General features: G+C 41.5%; 1 protein-coding gene and 2 pseudogenes across 2 annotated transcripts; all 3 read right to left on the bottom strand.

Annotated features, from left to right (window-relative positions):
• Nucleotides 1-1,437: 1,437 nt before the first annotated feature.
• Nucleotides 1,438-3,268, bottom strand: LOC113895971 (annotated as a pseudogene). Its single transcript, XR_003511959.1, has one exon. The product of XR_003511959.1 is annotated as a T-complex protein 1 subunit theta pseudogene (transcript).
• A 3,174-nt stretch (nt 3,269-6,442) lies between these two features.
• LOC113896366 lies at nt 6,443-7,632 on the bottom strand (annotated as a pseudogene).
• Nucleotides 7,633-22,963: 15,331 nt separating this feature from the next.
• Nucleotides 22,964-25,033, bottom strand: LOC113896365 (zinc finger protein 2-like). The gene is made up of 4 exons (XM_027548577.1): nt 25,004-25,033; nt 23,364-24,226; nt 23,093-23,198; nt 22,964-22,990 (listed from the first exon to the last, which is right to left on the bottom strand). Exons 1-4 carry the CDS (start codon nt 25,031-25,033, stop codon nt 22,964-22,966), a joined length of 1,026 nt encoding a protein of 341 aa, XP_027404378.1.
• Between the last annotated feature and the right edge of the window lie 1,567 nt (nt 25,034-26,600).

The following is a 26,600-nucleotide window of genomic DNA, read 5'->3' as shown; positions in this document are numbered from 1 at the left end:
GTAGGAGACTGGCAGAATAAGAGCTGTTTGAAGATTACAGGAAAGATACAAAGGAACATGTCGAGAAAAGAGAAGACAGGCAAGAGGCAAATGGATGCCTTGGTTCTAATAATTTTATGCATGTCCTCTTCTCACAATTTCCCCTGGTTAAACTTGTGGTAAAACACCTCTCTTGATTGCCAAACAGGAATGAAGGTTTACCTGAATGACTTTACTAGGTAATGACAGACTTGTCGAGACGCAATGATGCGTCTCCTAGATGTTGAGTAATGAAAGCTGAAGTTTTAATAAGAGGAGACAGACTGAGAGAAGCACTAGGCTCCTGAGCAGAGGGGGAGGAGGGTCATTTCCAGGAGGAGGCACATGTGTGCTGATAGTATCGAGGAAGTGCTGTTGAGTGAGGCTGTCACCGACAATTTTTAGTCTCTGTACCTTTGGAGGACCAATACCCAAAGCTCCTCATTAGTCAAACAATTTCATCATCATGCTGATGCCAGGCCAGTGCAAATCCTTAGAGACCAAGAAGATATAATGGAAGAATTTAGGGTGGTGGAGTCCCTGATGCTATGAGGCCAGGTATTCACCAGTCACTGTTCCACCTTTTTCTGCTCATATGTATTTCACACCCAGTGCAAATGTGGACACACCGTTTTTCTCTAATTGGACAACAGTATTCTTTTTTTAGATACAACCAATGACATATCCATGTAATCAATAATATCAGGTTATAATTGGTTATGGTTTATAATTGTAGATGTGAAATTCATTCATTCATTCATTTCAGCCATATAAGAAGGAATGAAATTCTGACACATTACAGCATTACACATTACAACCTTAAAAGCTTTATGCTATGTGAAATAAACCAAGCCGAAAAGGACAAATATTATATGATTTAAGTTATGAGGTATCTAGAATAGGCAACTTTGTAAAGACAGAAAGTAGAATGGTGGTTGCAGAGGATAAGGGGAGAAGGATTGGTTTTTAAGAGAGCTGGACTATATTAAAAGTTGTTTATTTCTGTACTGACTAATAAAAGCATGTTGATATTGATGTGGTGAGCAATGTCACATGTGGAGATATTTCACTGGAAGTTTACTTGCCCTGCTTTTTTCTTCACTATACTGAAAGAACAATTCTAAATTTTCATTTTTTGAATCATTTGTTTTAGTAGCTTATTTTTAAAGTGCTTGAATTTCTCAGTCTTTCCCTTTTGGATTGTGCTATTCTTTCAAATATTTAACTTCTCTAAGGTCATAAAAATATCTTTGCATATTACCTTCCAAAATTTTAATCACTTTGAATAGATATAAAATTTATCATCTCAAAAGTGGCTAACAGAAAAAAAGTAGGAATTTGACTGTTAATCAAGTTTTGCCCTCTCATAGTATCAGGCAAGATTAAAATTCCAAAGTTGACCTGGATGGATTAAAAAAATTTTTTTTTTCGATAGTAATATGTTTATTGCATCATCCATTTAAGGATACAAGATACAAACACAAAACACTTCTTAATTTAAGGAGAATATGAAAACATCAGGCAATTCCTATAGTACTACTACAAATACAACCTTCACCTACAGTAAAATGAAACCATTCAGTCATTTTGGTCTTCATCCCAGTCTTTCTTCCCACTTGGAGGCTTGGGCCCACCCGCTGGTTTTGCCATGATGATCTGATCCACTCTGAGAACAGTGACGGCAGCATTAGTAGCCAGTTTAATAGCCCAGTGTTTTCCCAGGTAAGTATCTAGGACACCAGCTTCCAACATGTCCTTTACAGCAGGAACTTCAGCCTCAATATCTAATCCAATGTTTTTATTTCCTTCTTGATGTACTGCATAGAGTTTAGAGATTACTTCATTGGCCTTAACTCCAGAGTTTTCTGCCAGTGCCCGGGGAATAGCTTCAAATGCCTCTGCAAACTTCTTAATGGCATACTGTTCAAGTCCAGGGCACGTCTCTCCATACGATGTGATCTGTTTGGCTAATTCAATTTCTGTTGCTCCACCTCCAGGTACAAGACGTTTATCCCTTGTGAGAACTTTGAAAGTATTAACACCATCATCTACTGCCCTCTCTATATCATCCATCAGGTTGTCTGTAGAGCCTCGAAGCACTATGGTAGAAATGGCACCATCTTCCTTTTCATGCTTAAACACAACCACTTGTGTATCTCCCACCTCTGACAGGTAAACACTGTCACAATGCCCCATTTCTTCAAGGACAGGAGGATTCAATCTAGGAAGAGCTATAGCACCAACTGTTTTGCATAATCTTCTGAGATCCCATTTTGAGTTCAGCCTCACCAACATGATATTGTATTTGTTTGCATAGTGAAGAGCCATGTCTGCCACTCTGCCACCTGTTACTATGACATTTGCACCAGTATCAGCAATAGCTTTGACTTGTGCATCCATGAGATTTTCTTCTCCCTTACTAAAATTCATCAGTTCTTCAGCACTCTTTATCAACACCGTTCCCTTAGTTTCTGTTGTCATGCCATCAAAAGGACAAGAGTACACTGCTATTTTTGCATCTTTGACAGATGTTACATCACCTTCAGTCTCCTTCTTAAAAACCATGCCATGCAGTACTGAAGAGGAATGCACACCAGAGCCCAGAATCTTACAAACTCTGATGTTATCAACATTGAAATGGCCAGAGTCAGGAAAAATGGATACACATGCCTGAGCTATAAGCTTGGCCAGAAACACTTCATTACCATATTGTTTACTCATTACAGAGGTATGAAGTAGAGACGACACTTCATCAACATCCTGTAGATTTTTTGCAGAGCAACATACCAAGTCAGGAGGAGCTTTTTTGCAGGCTATTTCATAACCTTCTATGACCTCTGAAACTGACAGGCCAAGTCTGAGAAGCTCTTCAGCTAATTCCAGAAGAGCTCCAGCAAAAACCAGAACAAAGTTTGTGCCATCTCCAACCTCTTGCTCTTGCACATGAGAGGCCATTACAATCATTTTTGCAGCAGGATGCTGTACTTCTAGCTCTCTTAAAATAGTCGCTGCATCGTTTGTCACAAACAATTTCTCCAGGTGGTTGATAACCATTTTGTTCATTCCATTTGGTCCATATGCTGTACGAGTTGTTTGGGCCAGCTCCTTGCAAGCCTGTATGTTCCTGTACACAGCCTCTTCTAATCCTGAAAAATGCTTCGCTCCCTCCTTGAGCATCTGGGCAAAGCCCAGGGCCTTGGGGACGTGGAGTGCCATGACCAGTCTGCAGGGAGCCGTTCACGCGCCCTCTCAGGATTTTAAAATATTTAAGGTTAAATGTAAATTCTAATTAAGTCAGGGGCTTTGTTCTTTGGACTAACTGTGAAGAAACTGATGGAATATTTGTTTATTATGTTATAAATGGAATTTTGTTTACTACTCAAAATAAAGTGGTTCTCCTTTTAAAAGAGAAAAATATTATTTCAGCCATTTAAAGTGTACAATTCCATGGCATTAAGAACATCCACAATGTTGTGTGACCACTAACATTATCCATTTCCTGATCATTTTCATCACCCTGAAGAGAAATTCTTTATGTATTAAATAATAACTCTGAGAAATTCCCGGGAATTCCAGTGATCAGGGAATTCCTGGCATTCTCACAGCCCTAACCAGGGTTCAATTCCTGGTCAAGGAACTAAGATCCTACAAGCCATGATGAATGGCAAAAAACAAAAACAACAAAAACTCCCTGCAAATTCGGCATTTCATTCTTTTCTCAGAACTTTCAGAAGGAGCCCAACACTTTGACTTTTGCCCAGTGTAGCTGATTTCAGGCTTTTGACTTCCAAGACTGCAAAAGAAAACATTTGTGTTGTTTTAAGATACTAAGCTTGTGATATGTGTTACAATGACAGTGAGTAAGTGAAAGTTGCTCAGTTATGTCTGACTCTTTGCGACCCCATAGACTGGAGCCCATCAGGCTCTTCTGTCCACAGAATTCTTCAGGCAAGAATCCTAGAGTGGGTTGCCATTTCCTTCTCCAGGGGATCTTCCCAACCCAGGGACTGAACCCAGATCTTCTGCATTGTAGGCAGATTCTTTATCAACTAAGCCACCAGGGAAGTCCATTACAGTGACAATAGGAAACTAATGCAGAACATGTCCCAGTTCAGGCTGATAATAAAAACAATGTCTTTGGGGCATCTCCTGGGCAAGATTCTTTTTGCATTGCAAAAAGACCAAAGGAGAGGGAGAGAGTTTTATTTCTAGCTACTGTGTCTGACAATATTAAATCTGTATGTAGGTCAAGAAGCAACAGTTAGAACTGGACATAGAACAGTAGACTGGTTCCAAATCGGGAAAGGAGTGTGTCAAGACTGTATATTGTCACCCTGCTTATTTAACTTATATGCAGAGTACATCATGAGAAACGCTGGACTGGATGAAGCACAAGTTGGAATCAAGACTGCCGGGGAAAATGTCAATAACCTCAGATATGCAGATGACACCACCCTTATGGCAGAAAGCAAAGAAGAACTAAAGAGCCTCTTGATCAAAGTGAAAGAGGAGAGTGAAAAGGTAGGCTTAAAACTCAACATTCAGAAAACTAAGATCATGGCATCCGATCCCATCACTTCATGGCAAATAGATGGGGAAACTGTGGAAACAGTGACAGAATTAATTTTATTTGGGGGGGGTGTCCAAAATCACTGCAGATGGTGACTGCAGTCAAGAAATTAAAAGACGCTTACTCCTTGGAAGAAAAGTTATGACCAACCTAGACAGCTTATTAAAAAGCAGAGACATTACTTTGCCAACAAAGGTCTGTCTAGTTAAAGCTATGTTTTTTTACAGTAGTCATATATGGATGTGAGAGTTGGACTATAAAGAAAACTGAGCGCCGAAGAATTGATGCTTTTGAACTGTGGTGTTAGAGAAAACTCTTGAGAGTAGTCTCTTGGACTGCAAGGAGATCAAACCAGTCAATCCTAAAGGAAATCATTCCTGAATATTCATTGGAAGAACTGATGTTGAAGATGAAACCAGTACTTTGGCCACTTGATGCGAAGAACTGACTCGTTGGAAAAGATCCTGATTCTGGGAAAGTTTGAAGATGGGAGGAGAAGGGGACGACAGAGGATAGATGGTTAGATGGCATCATTGACTCAATGGACATGCGTTTGGGTGAACTCTGGGAGTTGGTGATGGACAGGGAGGCCTGGCGTGCTGCGGTTCATGGTATCACAGAGTTGGACACGACTGAGCAACTGAACTGAACTGACTGTATCTGAAAGGGCTTACCTGGTGGCTTAGTAGTAAAGAATCTGCCTGCAATGTAGGAGATACAATGGATGCAGGAGATGTGGGTTTGATCCCTGAGTTTGATCCCCTGGAGAAGGGAATGACAACCCACTCCAGTATTCTTGCCTGGGAAATCCCATGGGCAGAGGAGCCTGGTGGGCTACAGTCCACAGGGTCACAAAGATGGACACGACCAAGCAACTGAGCATGCACACATGTTGTGTCTGAAATGTCTCTGCCCAGCTATAGCCATTGGTGACCATCAGGGGATGCCTTAAGAGGAAGGCAAAAAGAATGAAATGGAGTCCTGTGCTTTTGTGCCTAGACCTACCTGACCTTTGAAGTCACTGTTAGAAAAGATGATAATTGTTTTTATCATTTGACCTGTTGGAGTCAAGACTTTTACCTTATTATTGATGAAAGTGGGCATTCTCACTGACAGAGCTGAAGTAATTAAAATCTTCCAAAATTGTAAATATTATAATATCATTATGCCAATTTTGCAGATGAGGAAGCTGAGCTTAGAAAGTTCAAGTAAACTGTCAAAGGTCACAGAGCTATTGTTTAGTAGAAGTAGGATTCAAATTCAGGTGGTCTGATTCCAAAATTCTTACCCCCAAAAAATATAAAAATGAGAACTTTCCTGGTCCAGTGGCTAAGACTCTGCACTCCCAATGCAGGGGACCTGGGTTCTATCCCTGGTCAAGGAACTAGATCCCACATGCTGCAACTAAGATCCGGAGCAGCCAAATAAATATTTAAAAATAAAGTAAAATAAAATTTTAAAAAGAGAAACCCTAGTTTTTTAATTAAAAAAAATTCTCATCCTTAGCCATTTGATCTCTGGTATTAAGTATTTCAAGAAGTTGGTCAGACCTTCTGGACTGCTCATTATTTATCTCTTCCTTTTATATTCTAGGGAGTGAAAGACAGTCAGTCGTGTCCAACTCTTTGCAGCCCTGAAGTCTTTGCAGCCCCATGGATTGTAGTCCACCTGGCTCCTCTGTCCATGGGATTCTCCAGGCAAGAATACTGAAGTGGGTTGCCATTTTCTTCTCTGGGGAATCTTCCTGACCCAGGGATTGAACCTGGGTCTCCTTCACTGCAGGCAGATTCTCTACCATCTGAACCACCAGGGAAGCTCTATATTCTAGGAATATAAGTACAAAGCAACTGAACATCAATGGAAACATGATATTCTAGAGATGAATTTCTTCAAAGCCCCCATCATGTCCTTGTTCTTCAGGCTACAGACAAAGGGGTTCATCATAGGAGTGATCATAGTGTACACCACAGATACTATTACACTCTTTCTGGAGGAATGAGTGGCTACAGAACTAAAGAAAGTGAAAGTGAAGTCGCTCAGTTGTGTCTGACTCTTTGCGACCCCATTGACTGTAGCCTACCAGGCTCCTCCGACCATGGGATTTTCCAGGCAAGAATACTGGAGTAGGTTGCCATTTCCTTCTCCAGGGGCACTTCCCAACCCAGGGATTGAACCCAGGGATCAATCCTGGGTCTCCTGCATTGGAGGCAGACACTTTAACCTCTGAGCCACCAGGGAAGCCCTAAGTTCTAGTGTACAGAACTAAGGTACACTCCAAAGCCTGTCTCGTAAAACAAGGAAACAACTATTAATCATGACTCACAGATAGAAAAATGCCTATACTTTCCACCAGTTGATGGGATTTTCAGGACAGAAGAGACAATTCGAATATAAGAGACAATTAGAGACAATTATCCCAGAGAGAGGAATAATACCCAACAGGCTGATCCCACTAAATACACAAGGATGTTATTGACAAGGATGTCGAACAGGTGAGTTTGAGAATATGAGCCTGTTCACAGAAAAAGTGAATTTTCAGGTCTGTGCAAAAGGACAGCCACAGGGCCATCAGAGTGTGGAGCAGGGTGTTGAGAACACTAATAGAGAAAGAGACCAGAGCCAGCAGCCCACAGAGCTTGGAATTCATGATGGCCTTGTACCTCAGCGGGTGACAGATGGTCACAAATCGATCATAGGCCATCATCACCAGCACTCCATTTTCCAGTCCAGCAAATGTCTGGACCAAGCAGATTTGTAACTGTGTAACTGATGGATTTGCTCTGGGTCTGGATGTTCACCAGCATCTTAGGTATGGTTGTGGAGGTGAAGCAGATGTCTACAAAGGACAGGTTGGAGAGGAAGAAGTACATGGGGGTGTGGAGGTGGGGGTCACAGATGATGGCCAGGATGATGAGCAGGTTACCCAGCACAGTGACCAAGTACATGGACAGGAACAGGCAGAAAAGGAGGGGCTGCAATTCTGGATCCCCTGACAGTCCCAGAGGGAGGAATTCTGAGGTATTGGAGAGGTTTCCAGGTTTCATGCTGTCAGTGGAGCTGATGGAAAGATGGAGACAAGAAAACAAAACTTCAGAGAAACTTCCTTAATTTTGTGTCTATGGGGCCTTTTCCTTTTTTTAAGATTTATGTATTTATGGCTGCATTGGGACCTCATTTGTACAGTTCTTCTGTGTATTCCTGCCACCTCTTATTAATATCTACTGCTTCTGTTAGGTCCATACCATTTCTGTCCTTTATTGAGCCCATCTTTGCATGAAATGTTCCCTTGGTATCTCTAATTTTCTTGAAGAGATCTCTAGTCTTTCCCATTCTGTTGTTATCCTCTATTTCTTTGCATTGATCGCTGAGGAAGGCTTTCTTATCTCTTCTCGCTATTCTTTGGAACTCTGCATTCAGATGCTTATATCTTTCCTGTTCTCCTTTGCTTTTCGCTTCTTTTCTTTTCACAGCTATTTGTAAGGCCTCCTCAGACAGCCATTTTGCTTTTTGGTATTTCTTTTCCATGGGGATGGTCTTGATCCCTGTTTCCTATACAATGTCATGAACCTCATTCCATAGTTCATCAGGCACTCTATCAGATCTAGTCCTTTAAATCTATTTCTCACTTCCACTGTATAATCATAAGGGATTTGATTTAGGTCATACCTGAATGGTCTAGTGGTTTTCCCTACTTTCTTCAATTTAAGTCTGAATTTGGCAATAAGGAGTTCATGATCTGAGCCACAGTCAGCTCCCCATCTTTGGCTGCAAAGAATATAATCAATCTGATTTTGGTGTTGACCATCTGGTGATGTCCATGTGTAGAGTCTTCTCTTGTGTTGTTGGAATAGGGTGTTTGCTATGGCCACAGTGGAAACAGTGTCAGACTTTATTTTTTGGGGCTCCAAAATCACTGCAGATGGTGACTGCAGCCATGAAATTAAAAGACGCTTACTCCTTGGAAGGAAAGTTATGATCAACCTCGACAGCACATTGAAAAGCAGAGACATTAGTTTGCCAACAAAGGTCCGTCTAGTCAAGGCTATGGTTTTTCCAGTGGTCATGTATGGATGTGAGAGTTGGACTGTGAAGAAGGCTGAGAGCCAAAGAATTGATGCTTTTGAACTGTGGTGTTGGAGAAGACTCTTGAGAGTCCCTTGGACTGCAAGGAGATCCAACCAGTCCATTCTGAAGGAGATCAGCCCTGGGATTTCTTTGGAAGGAATGATGCTAAAGCTGAAACTCCAGTACTTTGGCCACCTCATGCGAAGAGTTGACTCATTGGAAAAGACTCTGATGCTGGGAGGGTTTGGGGGCAGGAGGAGAAGGGGACGACAGAGGGTGAGATGGCTGGATGGCATCACTGACTCGATGGGCGTGGGTCTGTGTGAACTCCGGGAGTTGGTGATGGACAGGGAGGCCTGGTGTGCTGCGATTCATGGGGTCGCGAAGAGTCGGACATGACTGAGCGACTGAAATAAACTGAACTGGGACCTCATTGCTGCTCGAGGGCTTTGTCTAGTTGTGTCGAGCTGTGGCTACCCTTCACTGTGGTGTGCAGGCTTCTTACTGAGTGGCGTCTCTTGTTGCGGGGCACAGGCTCTAGGGTGCTCGGGCTTTAGTAGTTGCGGCACACGGTCTTAGTTGCTCCGAGGCATGTGGGATCTTCCCAGAGTAGGGATCGAACCCGTGTCCCCAGTATTGCCAAGTGGATTCTTAAACACTGGACTACCAGGGAATCCCTGTGTGTCTGTTTTGAAACCAAATCAGTTATAGGTCTTTTTTCCTGTTTCCTCCTGTCTCCTTTTCTCATTTTACATTTCCTCAAAATTTCCCTCCACACTGCCCCATGTCCTGAGTTTTTATAGTCCATCTATTTTTTGTCAAGTAGGGGTACTTACTTGGAAGAACAGTCATGGAATGTTGTTTTCTCCCTTAAGATGCCTCCAAGCAAATCATTCCAGTATAAAATTAGGACTGCATTCTACGGACCTCCATCATGGTCCAGTGGCTAACACTCCATGCTCTCACTACAGGGGGCCCAGGTTGGATTCCTGGTCAGGGAACTAGATCCCGCATGCTGCATGTAAGAGTTCATAAGCCACACTAAAGAACAAAAGATCCTGCACGCCACAACGAAGATCAAAGATCCCACATGCCCCAACAAAGACCCAGCACAGCCAAATAAATGAACAAATATTTTTTAAAAGACTGTACTCTAGAATACAGTTTGGGAAAATACAGTCTGTGGACAAAATTCTGCTTGCTGTTTGAAAGTGAAAGTGAATGTTGCTCAGTGGTGTCCGACTCTTTGTGACCCTGTGGACTAATATAATCTGTGGAATTCTCCAGGCCAGAATAGTGGAGTGTGTAGCTGTTCCCTTTTCCAGGGGATCTTCTCAACCCAGGGATTGAACCAGGGTCTTCTGCATTGCAGGCGGATTCTTTACCTGTTGAGCTACCCAGGAAGCCTCATTTTATTTATTTTAGTAATAGTAAATAAAGGTTTATTGGAACACAGTCATTCATTTATTTACTGTCCTTGGCAGGTTCCTTGCTACATCTGAGTTGACAATACTCATGTCAAAGACCATATGGCCCACAAAACCTAAAACTTTTACTATTTGGCTCTCTCTTGGAAAAAATGTGCCTACCTCTAGTCTAGAATTTGATTAAATTTAGGTCAATTTTTGGCAAACATCCTTAAATATTTTCATGAGGAAGCATATGTCTATTTATCTTCTTATAACACTTTTGGCCTGGATCCCTTAACTCACGACGAATTACTAAATGATGATATTTTAATTCTTTTTTCAATTATTGGCTGAACTGCTTCCAATAAGTATTAGAGAAACTTCCTTTAAACAAATAGGTTGATTTCTCAAGAAATTGAGTTCTTATAACAAAAGCTGAATACATCTTGATTCTTGTGTTCACTTTGCTTTTCTCCCTTGGCCTAATGCCTAGAAGGGAACTTGAGAGTGAGACAGAGTGAAAAAGGAGGGACAGAGGAAGGAGAACATCCCAAGAGTAATGTCTCAAGGCTGAGAAAGGAAGGATGTGCACAAATTCCCACTGGGAATCCTCTTAGTATAATGAAATAGAGGGAGGAAATCATTTAAATAAGTTATGGCATGGCTATGATATGCCATGTTATTGCAATACTATTTTAATGTTATTTCATCCTACTTTATTTTTTGAATGTTCATCATATTAACTTTTTAATGTTCAAAATAAAAACATTTAAGTTAGTTCTACATGTATAAAGCTAGCCTGAAAAAATATTAAAGGATAAAAGCAATTTATACACAGCTTGAGTATGGTCACAGTTATGAAAATATACAAATACCCCTTAAAACGAACAATTGTTTACTTTTATGATGTTTTATAATGTCAGATTTCAAGCATCTGGAAAAGTACAGAGAGTGACAATGAAGGGCTTAAACCTACCAGAGCTTCCTTGGTGGCTCAGCAGTAAAGAATGCCTGCAACGCAGGAGACCGCCTGCCGTATAGGAGACATGGGTTCAATCCCTGGGTTGAAACTTCCAGGGAAGTTTCCCTGGAGAAGGAAATGGCAACCCACTTCAGTATTCTTGCTTGGGAAATCCCATGGACAGAGGAGTCTGCTGGACTACAGTTCATGGGGTTTCAAGAGTTGGACACGACTTAGCAACTAAACCACACCACCATCACCACCAAACCTACCAGAAAACATGTTCTAATTCAAATTCAAGTATTGTTTCATACTTCCTTCATTTTTTTTTACAGTATTTAAAATATTTATTTGGCTGCACTGGGTCTTAGTCGCAGCATGGCGGATCTTTTTAGCTGTAGCATGCAAACTTGCATGAGGCATGTGGGATTTAGTTCCCTGACCAGGAATCAAACCTGAGCCCCATGTTCTGGAAGGGTGGAGTCTTACCCATTGGGCCACTAGGGAAGTCCTGGCCCATTTTAACCCCTGGCCCATTGATTTTAACATACATCAATCCAACATCAATGGGTATTTGCTGCTAAGTCACTTCAGTCATGTCCGACTCTGTGCGACCCCATAAATGGAAGCCCACCAGGCTCCCCTGTCCCTGGGATTCTCCAGGCAAGAACACTGGAGTGGGTTGCCATTTCCTTCTCCAATGCATGAAAGTGAAAAGTGAAAGTGAAATCACTCAGTCGTGTCCGACCCTCAGCGACCCCATGGACTGCAGCCTAGCAGGCTCCTCCGTCCATGGGATTTTCCAGGCAAGAGTACTGGAGTGGGGTGCCATTGCCTTCTCTGAGTCAATGGGTATTTGGGTATGTCCAATTCTGTTTCCTAGAGTATTTATGGAGACACATCCATACGTAACAACAGTGTTAAACTAAGCATGGTGAATGCCCACCAAGTATTCTCTGGGAAAGGCAGGAGGGAAATAATAAGAAAGAGGACTTCCTATGTATGTGTATGTCTTATCTTTAAAATTTTCTATTTTAATATAATTTTATTTAACCCAATATATACAAAAGGTCATCTCAACATGAAACCAATATAAAAATTATTAGTGAGCTATTTTATATTATTTTTTCATAGAAAGAGTTCAAAATCTGGTGTATGTTTTATGGTTAGAGCACATCTCAATTTGGGTGCTAGATTTTCATCAGAAATATTTGACCTATATTTTAAATGATTTTTTTATGGAAAATAATTGCTTTACAATGTTGTGTTAGATTCTGCTGTACAGCAAAGTGAATCAGCCATGGATGCGTGCTCAGTTGCTTCAGTAGTGTCTGACTCTTTGTGACTCCATGGACTGTAGCCCACCAGGCTCCTCTATCCATGGGATTCTCCAGGCAAGAATACTGGAGTGGGTTGCCATGCCCTCCTCCAGGGTATCTTCACAACCCAGGGATTAAACCAGTGTCTCCTGTGTCTTCTGCATTGAAGGCAGATTCTTTACTGCTGAGCCACCTGGGAAACCTTAATCAGCCATTCATATACATATATCCCCTCTCTCTTGAGCCTCCTAGACACAAACCCCTATCCCATCCCTCTAAGTCATCACAGAGCACTGAGCTGAGCTCCCTGTGTTATACAGCAGCGTCCTTCTGGCTACCTGTTTTACATATGGTAATGTATGTTTCAGGACTTCCCTGGTGGCTTAGATAGTAAAGAATCTACCTGCAATGGGGGAGACCTGGGTTCAATCCCTGGGTTGGGAAGATCCCCTGGAGGAGGAAATGGCAATGCACTCCAGGATTCTTTTTTTTTTTTTAATTAATTTATTTATTTTAATTGGAGGCTAGTTACTTTACAATATTGGTTTTTGCTGTAAATTGACATGAATCAGCCATGGGTGTACATGTGTCCCCCATCCTGAAACCCCTCCCACCTCCTTCCCCAGCCCATCCCTCAGGGTCATCCCAGTGCACTGACCTTGAGCACCCTGTCTCATGCATTGAACCTGGACTGGCGATCTATTTCACATATGGTAATATACATGTTTCAGTGCTATTCTCTCAAATCATCCCATCCTTGCCTTCTCCCACAGAGTCCAAAAGTCTATTCTATCCATCTGTGTCTCTTTTGCTGTCTCATATATAGGGTCACCATTACTATCTTTATAAATTCCATACATATGCTTTAATATACTGTATTGGTGTTTTTCTTTCTGACTTACTTCACTCTGTATAATAGACAGTTTCATCCACCTCATTAGAACTGTTTCAAATGTATTCTTTTTTAATAGCTGAGTAATACTCCATTGTGTATATGTACCACAGCTTTCTTATCCATTCATCTGCTGATGGACATCTAGGTTGCTTCCATGTCCTGGCTAGTGTAAACAGTGCTGCGATGAACATTGGGGTACACGTGTCTCTTTCAATTCTGGTTTTCTCAGTGTGTATGCCCAGCAGTGGGATTGCTAGGTCATATGGCAGTTCTATTTCCAGTTTTTTAAGGAATCTCCACACTGTTCTCCATAGTGGCTGTACTAGTTTGCATTCCCACCAACAGTGTAAGAGGGTTCTCTTTTCTCCACACCCTCTCCAGCATTTATTGTTTGTAGACTTTTTGCTAGCAGCCATTCTGACTGGCGTGAGATGGTGCCTCATTGTGGTTTTGATTTGCATTTCTCTGATAATGAGTGATGTTGAGCATCTCTTCATGTGTTTGTTAGCCATCTGTATGTCTTCTTTGGAGAAATGTCTGTTTAGTTCTTTGGCCCATTTTTTAATTCACTCCAGTATTATTGCCTGTACAATTCCATGGACAGTGGAGCCTGGCAAGCTACAGTCTGTGGGGTCACAAAGAGTCAGACATGACTGAGCAACTAACACATACACTCACACACAATGTTTCAATGCTACTCTCTCAATTTGTCCCATCCTTTCCTTCCCCTGCTGTGTCCACAAGTCCCTTCTCTACAGCTGTGGCTTTATTCTTGCCCTGCACAAGGTTCATTGGTAGTATTTTTCCAGATTCCATGCTGCTGCTGCTGCTAAGTTGCTTCAGTCGTGTCCGACTCTGTGTGACCCCATAGACGGCAGCCCACCAGGCTCCCCTGTCCCTGGGATTCTCCAGGCAAGAACACTGGAGTGGGTTGCCATTTCCTTCTCCAATGCATGAAAGTGAAAAGTGAAAGTGAAGGCGCTTAGTTGTGTCTGACTATTCGTGACCCCTTGGAGGCTCCTCCTACCAGGCTCCTCCTACCAGCTCCTCCTACCAGGCTCCTCCGTCCATGCGTTAATGTCTGGTATTTGTTTTTCTCTTCTGATTCACTTCATCTATATTTAGATTTCCTACAATTTATAGTTGAAAAGGTAGGTTCATATATCCATATGCTCTAACACACATATGTTTTCCTGAAACTGCACTGAGACCCTGTTCACTCTGAAAGCTTGTAGCTCCCGGCTTCTGTCTGGGCAGTTTTCTTCTGAGCATCTAGCATGCTCTGTAATGATGTCTACCTTTGACACAATTTTTTTAAAGGTGTCTGAGGCCAATAAGACAAAAGGTTTGCATTAATTCTGTAAGGTGGTTGGATGGCTATTTATTTTACTGCTCACTGTGCTGTTTTCATGGTTTAAAATATTTTGTAATGTTTTGCTTGGAGGTTTTCAAAGAACGACTAGAAAAGTAGACCAGTGGGTCTCAACCTTCTTGCCCAGAGTTCTCACAAGTAGGAGATGAGGACAAGACTTGAATTCTCTAAGAATGAAATCTGGAACAAGGAATGGGAAAATAAAAAGGCTGAACTCACCCCACTCCAGGCCCACTCACTACCAAAAAAATTGGTAGAGAATTATAGAACAGGTGCCAGATTTCTGAAGGGGCTCATTCATGCTAAGGTGGGTTCCTGGGATTTAGGAGATCAGAGCCAGAAATGATGAAAGCTGAAGGCAAACTGGATGAAAGTGGGAGGATATATATACCAAAGTCAAAAACTTGTCAGATCAGATCAGATCAGATCAGTCGCTCAGTTATGTCCGACTCTTTGCGACCCCATGAATCGCAGCACGCCAGGCCTCCCTGTCCATCATCAACTCCCGGAGTTCACTCAGACTCATATCCATCAAGTCAGTGATGCCATCCAGCCATCTCATCCTCTGTTGTCCCCTTCTCCTCCTGCCCCCAATCCCTCCCAGCATCAGAGTCTTTTCCAATGAGTCAACTCTTCGCATGAGGTGGCCAAAGTACTGGAGTTTCAGCTTTAGCATCATTCCTTCCAAAGAACACCCAGGGCTGATCTCCTTTAGAATGGACTGGTTGGATCTCCTTGCAGTCCAAGGGACACTCAAGAGTCTTCTCCAACACCACAGTTCAAAAGCATCAATTCTTCGGCGCTCAGCCTCCTTCACAGTCCAACTCTCACATCCGTACATGACCACTGGAAAAACCATAGCCTTGACTAGATGAACCTTTGTTGGCAAAGTAATGTCTCTGCTTTTGAATATGCTATCTAGGTTGATCATAACTTTCCTTCCAAGGAGTAAGTGTCTTTTAATTTCACGGCTGCAGTCACCATCTGCAGTGATTTTGGAGCCCAGAAAAATAAAGTGTGACACTGTTTCCACTGTTTCCCCATCTATTTCCCATGCAGTGATGGGACCGGATGCCATGATCTTACTTTCCTGAATGTTGAGCTTTAAGCCAACTTTTTCACTCTACACTTTCACTTTCATCAAGAGTCTCTTTACTTCCTCTTCACTTTCTGCCATATGGGTGGTGTCATCTGCATATCTGAGGTTATTGATATTTCTCCCAGCAATCTTGATTCCAGCTTGTGTTTCTTCCAGTCCAGCATTTCTCGTGATGTACTCTGCATATAAGTTAAACAAACAGGGTGACAATATACAGCCTTGATGAACTCCTTTTCCTATTTGGAACCAGTCTGTTGTTCCATGTCCAGTTCTAACTGTTGCTTCCTGACCTGCATACAAATTTCTTAAGAGGCAGATCAGATGGTCTCGTATTCCCATCTCTTTCAGAATTTTCCACAGTTTATTGTGATTCACACAGTCAAAGGCTTTGGCATAGTCAATAAAGCAGAAATAGATGTTTTTCTGGAATTCTCTTGCTTTTTCCATGATCTAGTGGATGTTGGCAATTTGATCTCTGGTTCCTCGGCCTTTTCTAAAACCAGCTTGCACATCTGGAAGTTCACGGTTCACATATTGCTGAAGCCTGGCTTGGAGAATTTTGAGCATTACTTTGGTAGCATGTGAGATGAGTGCAGTTGTGTGCTAGTTTGAGCATTCTTTGGCATTGCCTTTCTTTGGGATTGGAATGAAAACTGACCTTTTCCAGTCCTGTGGCCACTGCTGAGTTTTCCAAATTTGCTGGCATATTGAGTGCAGCACTTTCACAGCATCATCTTTCAGGATTTGAAATAGCTCAACTGGAATTCCATCACCTCCACTAGCTTTGTTCCTTTCTAAAGCCCACTTGACTTCACATTCCAGGATGTCTGGCTCTAGGTGAGTGATCAAACCACTGTGATTATATTGGTCATGAAGATCTTTTTTGTACAGTTCTTCTGTGTATTCTTGCCACCTCTTCTTAGTATCTTCTGCTTCTGTTAGGTCCACACCACTTCTATCCTTTATCGAGCCCATCTTTGCATGAAATGTTCCCTTGGTATCTCTAATTTTCTTGAAGAGATCTCTAGTCTTTCCCATTCTGTTGTTTTCCTCTATTTCTTTGCATTGATCACTGAAGAAGGCTTTCTTATCTCTCCTTGCTATTCTTTGGAACTCTGCATTCAGATGCTTATATCTTTCCTTTTCTCCTTTGCTTTTCACTTCTCTTCTTTTCACAGCTATTTGTAAGGCCTCCTCAGACAGCCATTTTGCTTTTTGGCATTTCTTTTCCATGGGGATGGTCTTGATCCCTGTCTCCTATACAATGTCACGAACCTCTGTCCATAGTTCATCAGGCACTCTATCAATCAGATCTAGGCCCTTAAATCTATTTCTCACTTCCACTGTATAATCATCAGGGATTTGATTTAGGTCATACCTGAATGGTCTAGTGGTTTTCCCTTCTTTCTTCAATTTAAGTCTGAATTTGGCAATAAGGAGTTCATGATCTGAGCCACAGTCAGGTCCTGGTCTTGTTTTTGCTGACTGTATAGAGCTTCTCCATCTTTGGCTGCAAAGAATATAATCAATCTGATTTTGGTGTTGACCATCTGGTGATTCCATGTGTAGAGTCTTCTCTTGTGTTGTTGACCCAGCACAGCCAAAAATAAATAAATAAAATTATTAAAAAAAACTCTTCAATTTTCTCACTGCATTTATTGGGCACTTCAGATTACCTTGGAGCTATCAATGTACTCATCTACCTTTCCTCTGGATATTGAAGGATGGAGACAGAAGATCTGCCCCCACAAAGGGTAGATGGCCTAAGTAAGGCAACTGGCTCCAGGGCAAGAGGGATCATCCCAGGAGACTCAAGTGCGCTGTTTCCTGAGCTAAGTAGTGCTGTTCACAGGTGAACCGTCTGCAGTCTCTGTGGCCCAGAGGAGTGTGTGTGTGTGTGGGTGGGGGTGGGGGGTGGTGGTGCTCAATTTTCAAAGCTTCTCATTAGCCAAATGTGTACCATCACTTCTTCCCTTAGGCAGTTCAAATCCTTAAGGAGCACAGATCTTAGAAGGGAGAACTCCTGCATGGCTGACTTCCTGACCCTGAGAGGACAGACAGGTATATGTCATTCCTCCCCCCCCCCCCCCCCCCCCACATTTCCTCTAACCTCCAGAGCTTCTCATTCTTGAATCTTGGGTCTAACCTGAAGGGAACTGATGGGCTTCTCCACAGACTAATTCCCAGCCTTCTATGAGCCAAAATCACTAAAGGACTAGAGAACCAGAGTGCCTTAGTCTCCATAGGGACAGAGACTCAGTGATGGATAGAATGTGTCATGGGATCTTTACAAAGTCACAAGAAAATTTTCTGCTTTTTTAATTAAAGTCTGCATGTACGAGGTTAGTATCATTGTAGCAAAGAAGTAGCAAGGTTGGGACTTTCCAGGTGGTCCAATGATTAAGAATCTGCCTGCCAACGCAGGGGACACAGGTTCAATCGTGGTCTGGGAAATTCCACATGCCACAGAGCAACTAAGCCCATGAGCCAAAACTACTGAGTCTGCACTCTAGAGCCCAGGTGCTGCAACTACTGAAGCTTGTGTGCCGAGTCCATGCTCCGCAATAAGAGAAGCCACCACAGTGAGGAGCCTGCACTCCGCAATGAAGAGAAGCCCCTGCTTGCTGCAACTAGAGAAAGTCCACACACAGCAATGAAGACAAAAGAAAGTAGCAAGGAAACAAATTTAATAGTTACTTAAGCTTTTCAAGGTTGCCTGAAAAATAGGCATAAGCCAGCAATCTTAAAAAAAATCACAGTGGCTCCTCCCTGGTGGTCCAGTGGTTAACATTCCATGATTCCAATGCAGAAGGCTCGGGTTCAATCCCTATTCAGGGAACTAAGAACCCACATGCCACAAGGAAGGGTCAAAAAAAATCATAAGAAAAAGCACTAATTATGAAAGAAGTGACCAATAAACTGACTGCATTAATATTGGGAAACTCTCAGGGATAAGACGATGCTGTGAAAATGCTGCACTCAATATGCCAGCAAATTTGGAAAACTCAGCATTGGCTACAGGACTGGAAAAGGTCAGTTTTCATTCCAATCCTAAAGAAAGGCAATGCCAAAAAATGCTCAAACTACTGCACAATTGCACTCATCTCACATGCTAGCAAAGTAATGCTCAAAATTCTCCAAGCCAGATTTCAACAGTACGGGAACCGAGAACTTCCAGATGGTCAAGCTGGATGTAGAAAAAGCAGTGGAACCAGAAATCAAATTGCCAACATCCACTGGATCACAGAAAAAGCAAGAGAATTCTAGAAAAACTACTTCTGCTTCATTGACTACACTAAAGCCTTTGACTGTGTGGATCACAACAAACTGTGGAAAATTCTTCAAAAGATGGGAATACCAGACCACCTAACCTGCCTGCTGAGAAATCTGTATGCAGGTCAAGAAGCAACAGTTAGAACATTACCTGGAACAATGGACTGGTTCCAAGTTGGGAAAGGAGTACATCAAGGCTGTATATTGTCACCCTATTTATTTAACTTATATGCAGAGTACATCATGCGAAATGCTGAACTGGATGAAGCATGAGTTGGAATCAAGATTGCTGAGAGAAATATCAATAACCTCTGATATGAAGATGACACCACCCTTACGGCAGAAAGCAAAGAGGAACTAAAGAGCCTCTTGATGAAGGTCAAAGAGCAGAGTGAAAGAGTTGACTTAAAACTCAAAACTCAAAAAACTAAGATCATGGCATCTGATCCCATCACTTCATGGCAAACAGATGGGGAAATGATGGAAACAGTAATAGACTTTATTTTGTGGGGCTCTAAAATCACTGCAGATGGTGACTGAAGCCAAGAAATTAAAAGACACTTGTTACTTGCAAGAAGAGCTATGACCAACCTAGACAGCATCAGTAAAAGCAGAGACATTACTTTGCCAACAAAGGTCCATCTAATCAAAGCTATGGTTTTTCCAGTAGTCATGTATGGATGTGAGAGCTGGACTATAAAGAAAGCTGAGCGCCAAAGAATTGATGTTTTTGAACTGTGGTACTGGAGAAGACTCTTGAGGGTCCCTTGCACAGCAAGGAGATCACACCAATCAATCCTGAAGGAAATCAGTCCTGAATATTCATTAGAAGGACTGATCCTGCAGCTGAAGTTCCAATACTTTGGCCACCTGATGCTAAGAACTGCTCATTGGAGGGGTTGCAAAGAGTTGGACATGACTGAGTGACTGAACTTAACTGAGAGATACGTGTGTTAGTTGCTCAGTTGTGTCTCTTTGTGACCCATACTGTAGCCCATGAGGCTCCTCTGTCCATGGAATTCTTCAGGCAAAAATACTGGCTGCTGCTGCTAAGTCGCTTCGGTCAGGTCCGACTCTGTGCGACCCCACAGACGGCAGCCCACCAGGCTCCTCTGTCCATGAGATTCTCCAGGCAAGAATACTGGAGTGGGTTGCCATTTCCTTCTCCAGGGGATCTTCCTGACCCAGGAGTTGAACCCAAGTCTCTAGCATCTCCTGCATTGGCAGGTGGATTCTTTACCATTGCACCATCTGGGAAGTCCTTCTCTAGTGTAAAAGTAGTTCAATATAAAAGTTTTTAAAACGGAGAAAAACCAAAATATGGCCCTACATACTCATCAAAATGGTCCAAATAAAAGAGACAACGTGAAATATTGGCAAGAGAGCAGGAATGAAATTTGGTGCAATTATTTTGGAAAACTGCATGGTAGTTGTGAAATAAACACTACCATCAGTTCAGTTTAGTTCAGTCACGCATTGTGTCTGACTCCTTGCCATACCTAATCCTTAATACATACCCAACAAAAATATGTAGTTGTGAATCAAAAGACATGTATAAGAATGTACATTGCAGAACTATTTGTAAAATATCCCAGCTATAAACAGATAAAATGTCCAAAACAGTTGAACAATATAGTGTACAAATTCATTCTATGGAAAACTATAGAACAATGAAAATAAACTCTGGCTAGATATAACAGCAAAAATGTATCTCAAAAATGTAATGCTGAGCAGAAGCCAGGCACAAATGACAACATGTGATATCAGGCACAAGAGTACATGTAACTTAAAGTCAGTGAATTGTACACTTTGAATGGGTGAGCTTTTTGGTATGTGAATTATATCTCAACAAAGTTGTTTTTAAAATACATGTTTCTAGGGGATTCCCTGGGCGTCCAGTGGTTAGGACTCTGTGCTTCACTGCCAGGACCTGGTTTCTTGTTCTTTTTTTAGGGCCTGGTTTTGATCCCTGGCCAAGGAACTAAGATCCTGCAAGCTGCACAGTGCGGTCAAAAAAAAAAAAAAGACACAAATGAACTTACTTAGAAAACATAAACAGACTCAGACATAGAAAACAAACTCATGGCTACCGAATGGGAAAAGGGGGTGAGGAAGGAATAAATTAGTATACTGGGGTTAGCAGATACACACTACTATATATATAAAATAAACAACAAGGTCCTACTGTATAGTACAGGGGACTATATTCAATGTCCTGTAATAATTCATTGGAAAAGACCCTGACTGGGAAAGACTGAAGGCAGGAGGAGAAGGGGATGACAGAGGATGAGATGGTTGTATGGCATCACTGATTCAATGGACATGGGTTTGGGTGGACTCCGGGAGTTGGTAATGGACAGGGAGGCCTGGCAAAGAGTCAGACATGACTGAGCGACTGAATTGAACTTAATACACCATAATGGAAAGGAATATGAAAAAGAATGTGTGTGTGTATATATATATATGTATGTATGGGCTTCCTTGGTGGCTCAGTAGTGAAGAATCCACTTGCCAATGCAGGAGACTCGGGTTCGATCCCTCAATCAGGAAGATCCCCTGGAGAAGGAAATGCCAACCCACTCCAATATTCTTGCTTGGGAAAGCCCATGGACAGAGGAGCCTGGTGGGCTACAGTCAGACACGCAGAGTCAGATGTGACTTAGCGACTGAACAACAACATACATATATATGTATTACTGAGTCACTTTGCTGAACACCCAAAACAACACTGTAAATCAACTGTACTTCAATTTTTAAAAAGAATTAAAAATACATGATTCCATAGAGTACCTACATTCCGATGGCAAGAATCAGAGTTATTAGTAGTGCCCTTAATATTCTATTATCTTGATCAGAGCTTGCAATAGTTAATACTGAGGTATTCTGCTGTTGTTCAGTCACTAAGTTGTGTCTGACTCTGTGACACCATGGACTGCAGCACACCAGGATGCCAGGCCTCCCTGTCCCAGAGGTATTTTACCTTGTAAAGATTCATGCATTTGTTCGTTCTCATATATGTTAAATGTATAAACAAAATGTGTTGTGAAAAGTTCATAATTCCAAGAATTGAACCACCTGCAGTCTTCATGGGAAGACTCACTACAGACCTCGTGCAGGACGTGATAGGAGACAAGAAATGTAGAGGTACGCAGGTGATTTGTAAGCACAACTTAAGAGCTTTATCTAATAGGCAAACATCTATTAAGGGGCTTCCTCTTAATAGTGATTGCAGGTAAAGAATCCACCTGCAATCCTGGAGACCTAGGTTCAATCCCTGGGTTGGGAAGATCCCCTAAAGAATGGCTACTATTCTAGAATTCTTGCCTGGAGAATATCATGGACAGAGGAATCTGGTGGACTACAGTCCATGGGTTTGCAAAGAGTTGGACATGAATGAGTGACTAAGCATGCACACAAATATCTATCAAACCTATATCCCCATACTAAATAGTTTTTTAATTTTGTTACCATATGTAAAAGTTATTTTTAAAAACTGACCATCTGTGGACTATATTGGTTAGTGATTACAGCAACTGGGAGAAAACAACAACAACAACTACTCCCTACCACCACCACAGAGTCCATAGGGTTGCAAAGAGTTGGACATGACTGAAGTAACCTAGCACACATCACCACCACCACCACCATCACCACCACACACACATATGCACGGAAAACAAAAGAACAAATACACAGAAAACATGGTGGCTTAAAACATTAGGTTTTTATTTTTCTCAAGTAACAAGTCTTGAAGATATTAAAACATTATCTTTCAGCATTACTACATATTCTCTAAGGGATAATGAATGAATAAAAAAATTCTCACAATCATTGCATAACTTAGGCTTCTCCCATATATGCATTATTCAGAGGCTTTCTCACATTATTCAAAACCAGTTCTTTCCACTTAGCGTTCTGTTGCATGTCTTAAAGATTGAGAGTTCCCTGAAAGCTACTTTACATGGATGTCATCAAAAGGGACTTATTGAGCATGAGTTCTCTCATGACGCTGAAAGGGTAAGGGTTTACTGAAACTGAGCCCACAGATCTTGCAATTATAGAGTTTTTCTCCAGTATGTATTCTTTTGTGCACAGTGAGATTACATTTTACACTGAAGGATTTTCCACATTGATTACACTCATAGGGTTTCTCCCCTGTATGAGTTCTTATGTGTACTGTAAGGGAAACATGCCTGCTAAAAGCTTTTCCACATTCACTGCACTTAAAAGGTTTCTTGCCTCTGGTATGGATTTTCATATGCCTCCCATGAGATAAGAGACCACGGAAGGTTTTCCCACATTCCTTACATTCATAATTCATTTTCATGTGAATTTTCTTATGTAACATGAGGAAAGATTTCACTCTGAAGGCTCTTCCACACTGATTACATGTAAAGGGTTTTTCTCCAGTGTGAATTCTCACATGTTCTTTAAGGCATGAGCGATCCCTGAAGGCTTTCCCACAGTCATTGCACTTACAGGGTTTCTCTCCTGTATGAATTTTCTTATGTGTGGTAAGGTTGGAGCTCATCCTAAAAGCTTTCCCACATTGATTACACTTGTAAGGTTTCTCTCCAGTATGTATCCTCATGTGTGTCTTCAGAGATGCCTTACTCTTTAGGGCTTTACCACAGAGGCTACATTCAGTGACTATCTCTCCAGTGTGGATTCTCTTATGTTGTTTGAAGTATAGGAGAACACTAAAGGTTCTTCCACAATCATTGCACTTATAGGGTTTCTCTCCAGTATGTGTTATCTGGTGTGTGGTAAGCCTATCGTTTCTACTGAAGGTTTTGTTGCATTGATTACATTTGTAGGGTTTTTCTCCTGAATGAGTCCTTGCATGCTGTCTGAGAAGTGAGCTATCTCGGAAGGTTTTTCCACAGTCATGGCATTCATAGGGCTTCTCTCCAGTATGAATTCTCTTGTGACGCGCAAGGTAAGAGCTTGAGCTGAAGGATTTCCCGCACTGATAACACTTGAATGGTTTTTCTCCAGTGTGGGTTCTCATGTGCAACTTAATGGACCCATGGCTCTGTAATACTTTACCACACTGACTACACTCAAAAGGTTTCTCTCTAATATGAGTTGTCTCATGCTTCTTAAGATGTGAGATTGAATTTAAGACTTTCCCACAGTCACTGCATTCACAGGGTCCCTCTCCTGTATGTTGTCTCTTGTGGCTGGCTAAGTTAGAGCTCCTGATGAAGGAATTTTCATCTGTTTCACAGTTGTATGATTTTTTCTGAGGAAGAATTCTCTCATGTGACTTAAGATGTGAAGATTCACCAAGGGCTTCTGCAGAGTCAGGGTATCGATGGAGTTTCTTGCCTGGGTAAATTCTCTTATTATGAATAATGCTAGATTTCACACTCAAGGTTTCAACAATTTCTCTGCATTGAATGGTATTTCCTCCAAGAGTTTGTTCCTAATGATTAAAATACGAATTATGATCACGAGATTTATCATGTTCATGACTGAGACTCTCCCCCAGCATAAATTCTGACATGTCTAACAAGCACTTTATTAGCATGAGAGTTTCATATTTTCTCAGTGAATATGCACAGTTTCTGACTGAATTTATTAGCTTGAATAAGCAGATTGCTATACCAGATAGATCCCACTAAAGTTTCTTCAACAGATTTAAGATAAAATTGCCTTAGGGTGAATGATATCTTAAACATTTAATATCTAATTACATTATGCAAATATTTACATTAGTGATTCTCTGAAACCATTTTTGGAGCTAAGTTATGAGTTTCCTTCAAATGAAAATTTAACAGTAGCTTCTGCTTTCTGTTGGTGAAATAAGTGTGATATCACTTGGATTACCCTATAATCTAGCAGTCCCTAACCTTTTTGGCACCAGAGACTGGTTTTCGTGAAAGACAATTTTTCCATGGATGGGGGTGGGGATGGTTTTGGGATGATTCAAGTGAATTATATTTATTATGCTGCCACTAATCTGACAGGGGGCAGAGTTCAGGTGGCAATGTGAGCAATGGGGTCACCCATCACATACCTCCTGCTGTGCAGACTGGTAGCAGTCCATGGCCCAGGGATTGGAGAACCCTGCTCTAGTTCTTTTCTATCGTATAGAATTCTGGACTTCTAAGGTGAGGACAAGAAATTATTCCATGTGAATCTTACCTTCTTGCCATTGAGTGTATATTTCTCCAAAATACCTTCTTCTTGCTGTGGTCGTTTGGTTTTAAGGAGAATCATCTCATCTGAACAAAGTAGGGAAGAGTTTTGGAAAAGACATGGTGACCATATATTGACAAAAACAGGTAATGCCCGATCCCAATCTGAAACAAATGGGAAACGTAACCTCATGTTTCTAATAAAATGGTGGAATGTATAGAACAGAGAACTCTATTCAATACTCTCTGATGACTTATATGCAAATAGAATCTAAGAGTGGATATATCTATGACTGACTTTGCTGTACAGCAGAAACTAACACAGCACTGTAAATTAACTATTACACCAATAAAAAATAATTAATTAAATAAAATTGTGGGATGATGACCAAAATAGTAAGCCCCATGTGGATTTCTCTTCAAATATTGATCCTAGACTTAGGGAGACAATATGAAAGAAAAATCTATTTACAGTGAAACCAATGACATTTACATGGTTTAGGATTTCACATAATTTACTAATGAATCATTCTGTCTTGATTGAAAGCCATGTTGTTGACAAGCCATTACTACCTATGCAAAATGGGAAGAATCAGACAATGATTCGAAATGTAAATATTAAAAATCAAGACAGATCTTTCAGAGCACAGGAAAGTATGAAATGAAAGGCAAAAAGTGAAAGATTAGGGAAAGTGGAAACTACAGACTGATGCTAAAGCTGAAACTCCAATACTTTGGCCACCTCATGCGAAGAGTTGACTCATTGGAAAAGACTTGGATGCTGGGAGGGATTGGGGGCAGGAGGAGAAGGGACGACAGAGGATGAGATGGCTGGATGGCATCACCGACTCGATGGACATGAGTTTGGGTGAACTCCAGGAGTTGGTGATGGACAGGGAGGCCTGGTGTGCTGCAGTTCATGGGGTCGCGAAGAGTCGGACATGACTGAGCGACTGAAATGAACTGAAACTATATAAGGAAGCTCACACCAAAGGGTCTCTGCTTTCTCCTTAAACAAAAGGGGTTATTTCTTAAAGTCTCCTGATTGACATTTCATAATGCACCTTTTCCTTCACCCCCAACAGATCTTGTAGGCAAGACATTCATATATGCCTTGTGCTCACATGAACAGGTATTTTGGTGAATTCTTCGCTCTACTATCTTCATTTCATCTTCCTGCTCCAGATGGGTGATGAGAGGTTTGCAGAGTTGATGTCCTATAATTGGGGATGATATATATGAGAGGGCCATGCAGTGTATAACAAAAACTATCATCAAACTGTGGCAAGAACTTGGTCTTTGAGGTTCTGAAGATTGACTATTGTGACATTACAGAGAGCAAAATGATGACAAACTTCTAACAGAGAAAGCAAAAGTAAAGCATTTGGGAGATCAACTTTCCACAAATGGAAAACTGTCTAGAGAAATCATTGAACCTTGTTAAGAGAACAGGATATTTGACATTTTAAGGCTCTT

The sequence above is a fragment of the Bos indicus x Bos taurus genome, chromosome 7 (assembly GCF_003369695.1).
Source record: "Bos indicus x Bos taurus breed Angus x Brahman F1 hybrid chromosome 7, Bos_hybrid_MaternalHap_v2.0, whole genome shotgun sequence".
Classification (NCBI taxonomy): Eukaryota; Metazoa; Chordata; class Mammalia; order Artiodactyla; family Bovidae; genus Bos; species Bos indicus x Bos taurus.
Note: the sequence above shows the minus strand (reverse complement) of the source record. Positions and strands in the feature narration are given on the sequence as shown.

Excerpts from the sequence above, each read along its gene's own strand:
- LOC113896365 (XM_027548577.1), bottom strand. The coding sequence starts at position 25,033 with ATGGACTGCTACCAGTCTGCACAGCAGGAG. Across the intron at positions 23,199-23,363 it reads AAACCCTTTACATGTAATCA|TGAATGTGGAAAAGCTTTTA; the intron begins GTGTGGAAGAGC and ends TTTTAAGTGCAG. Across the intron at positions 22,991-23,092 it reads AATGTGGAAAATCCTTCAGT|CGTCATGAGAGAACTCATGC; the intron begins GTAAAATGTAAT and ends TTACCCTTTCAG.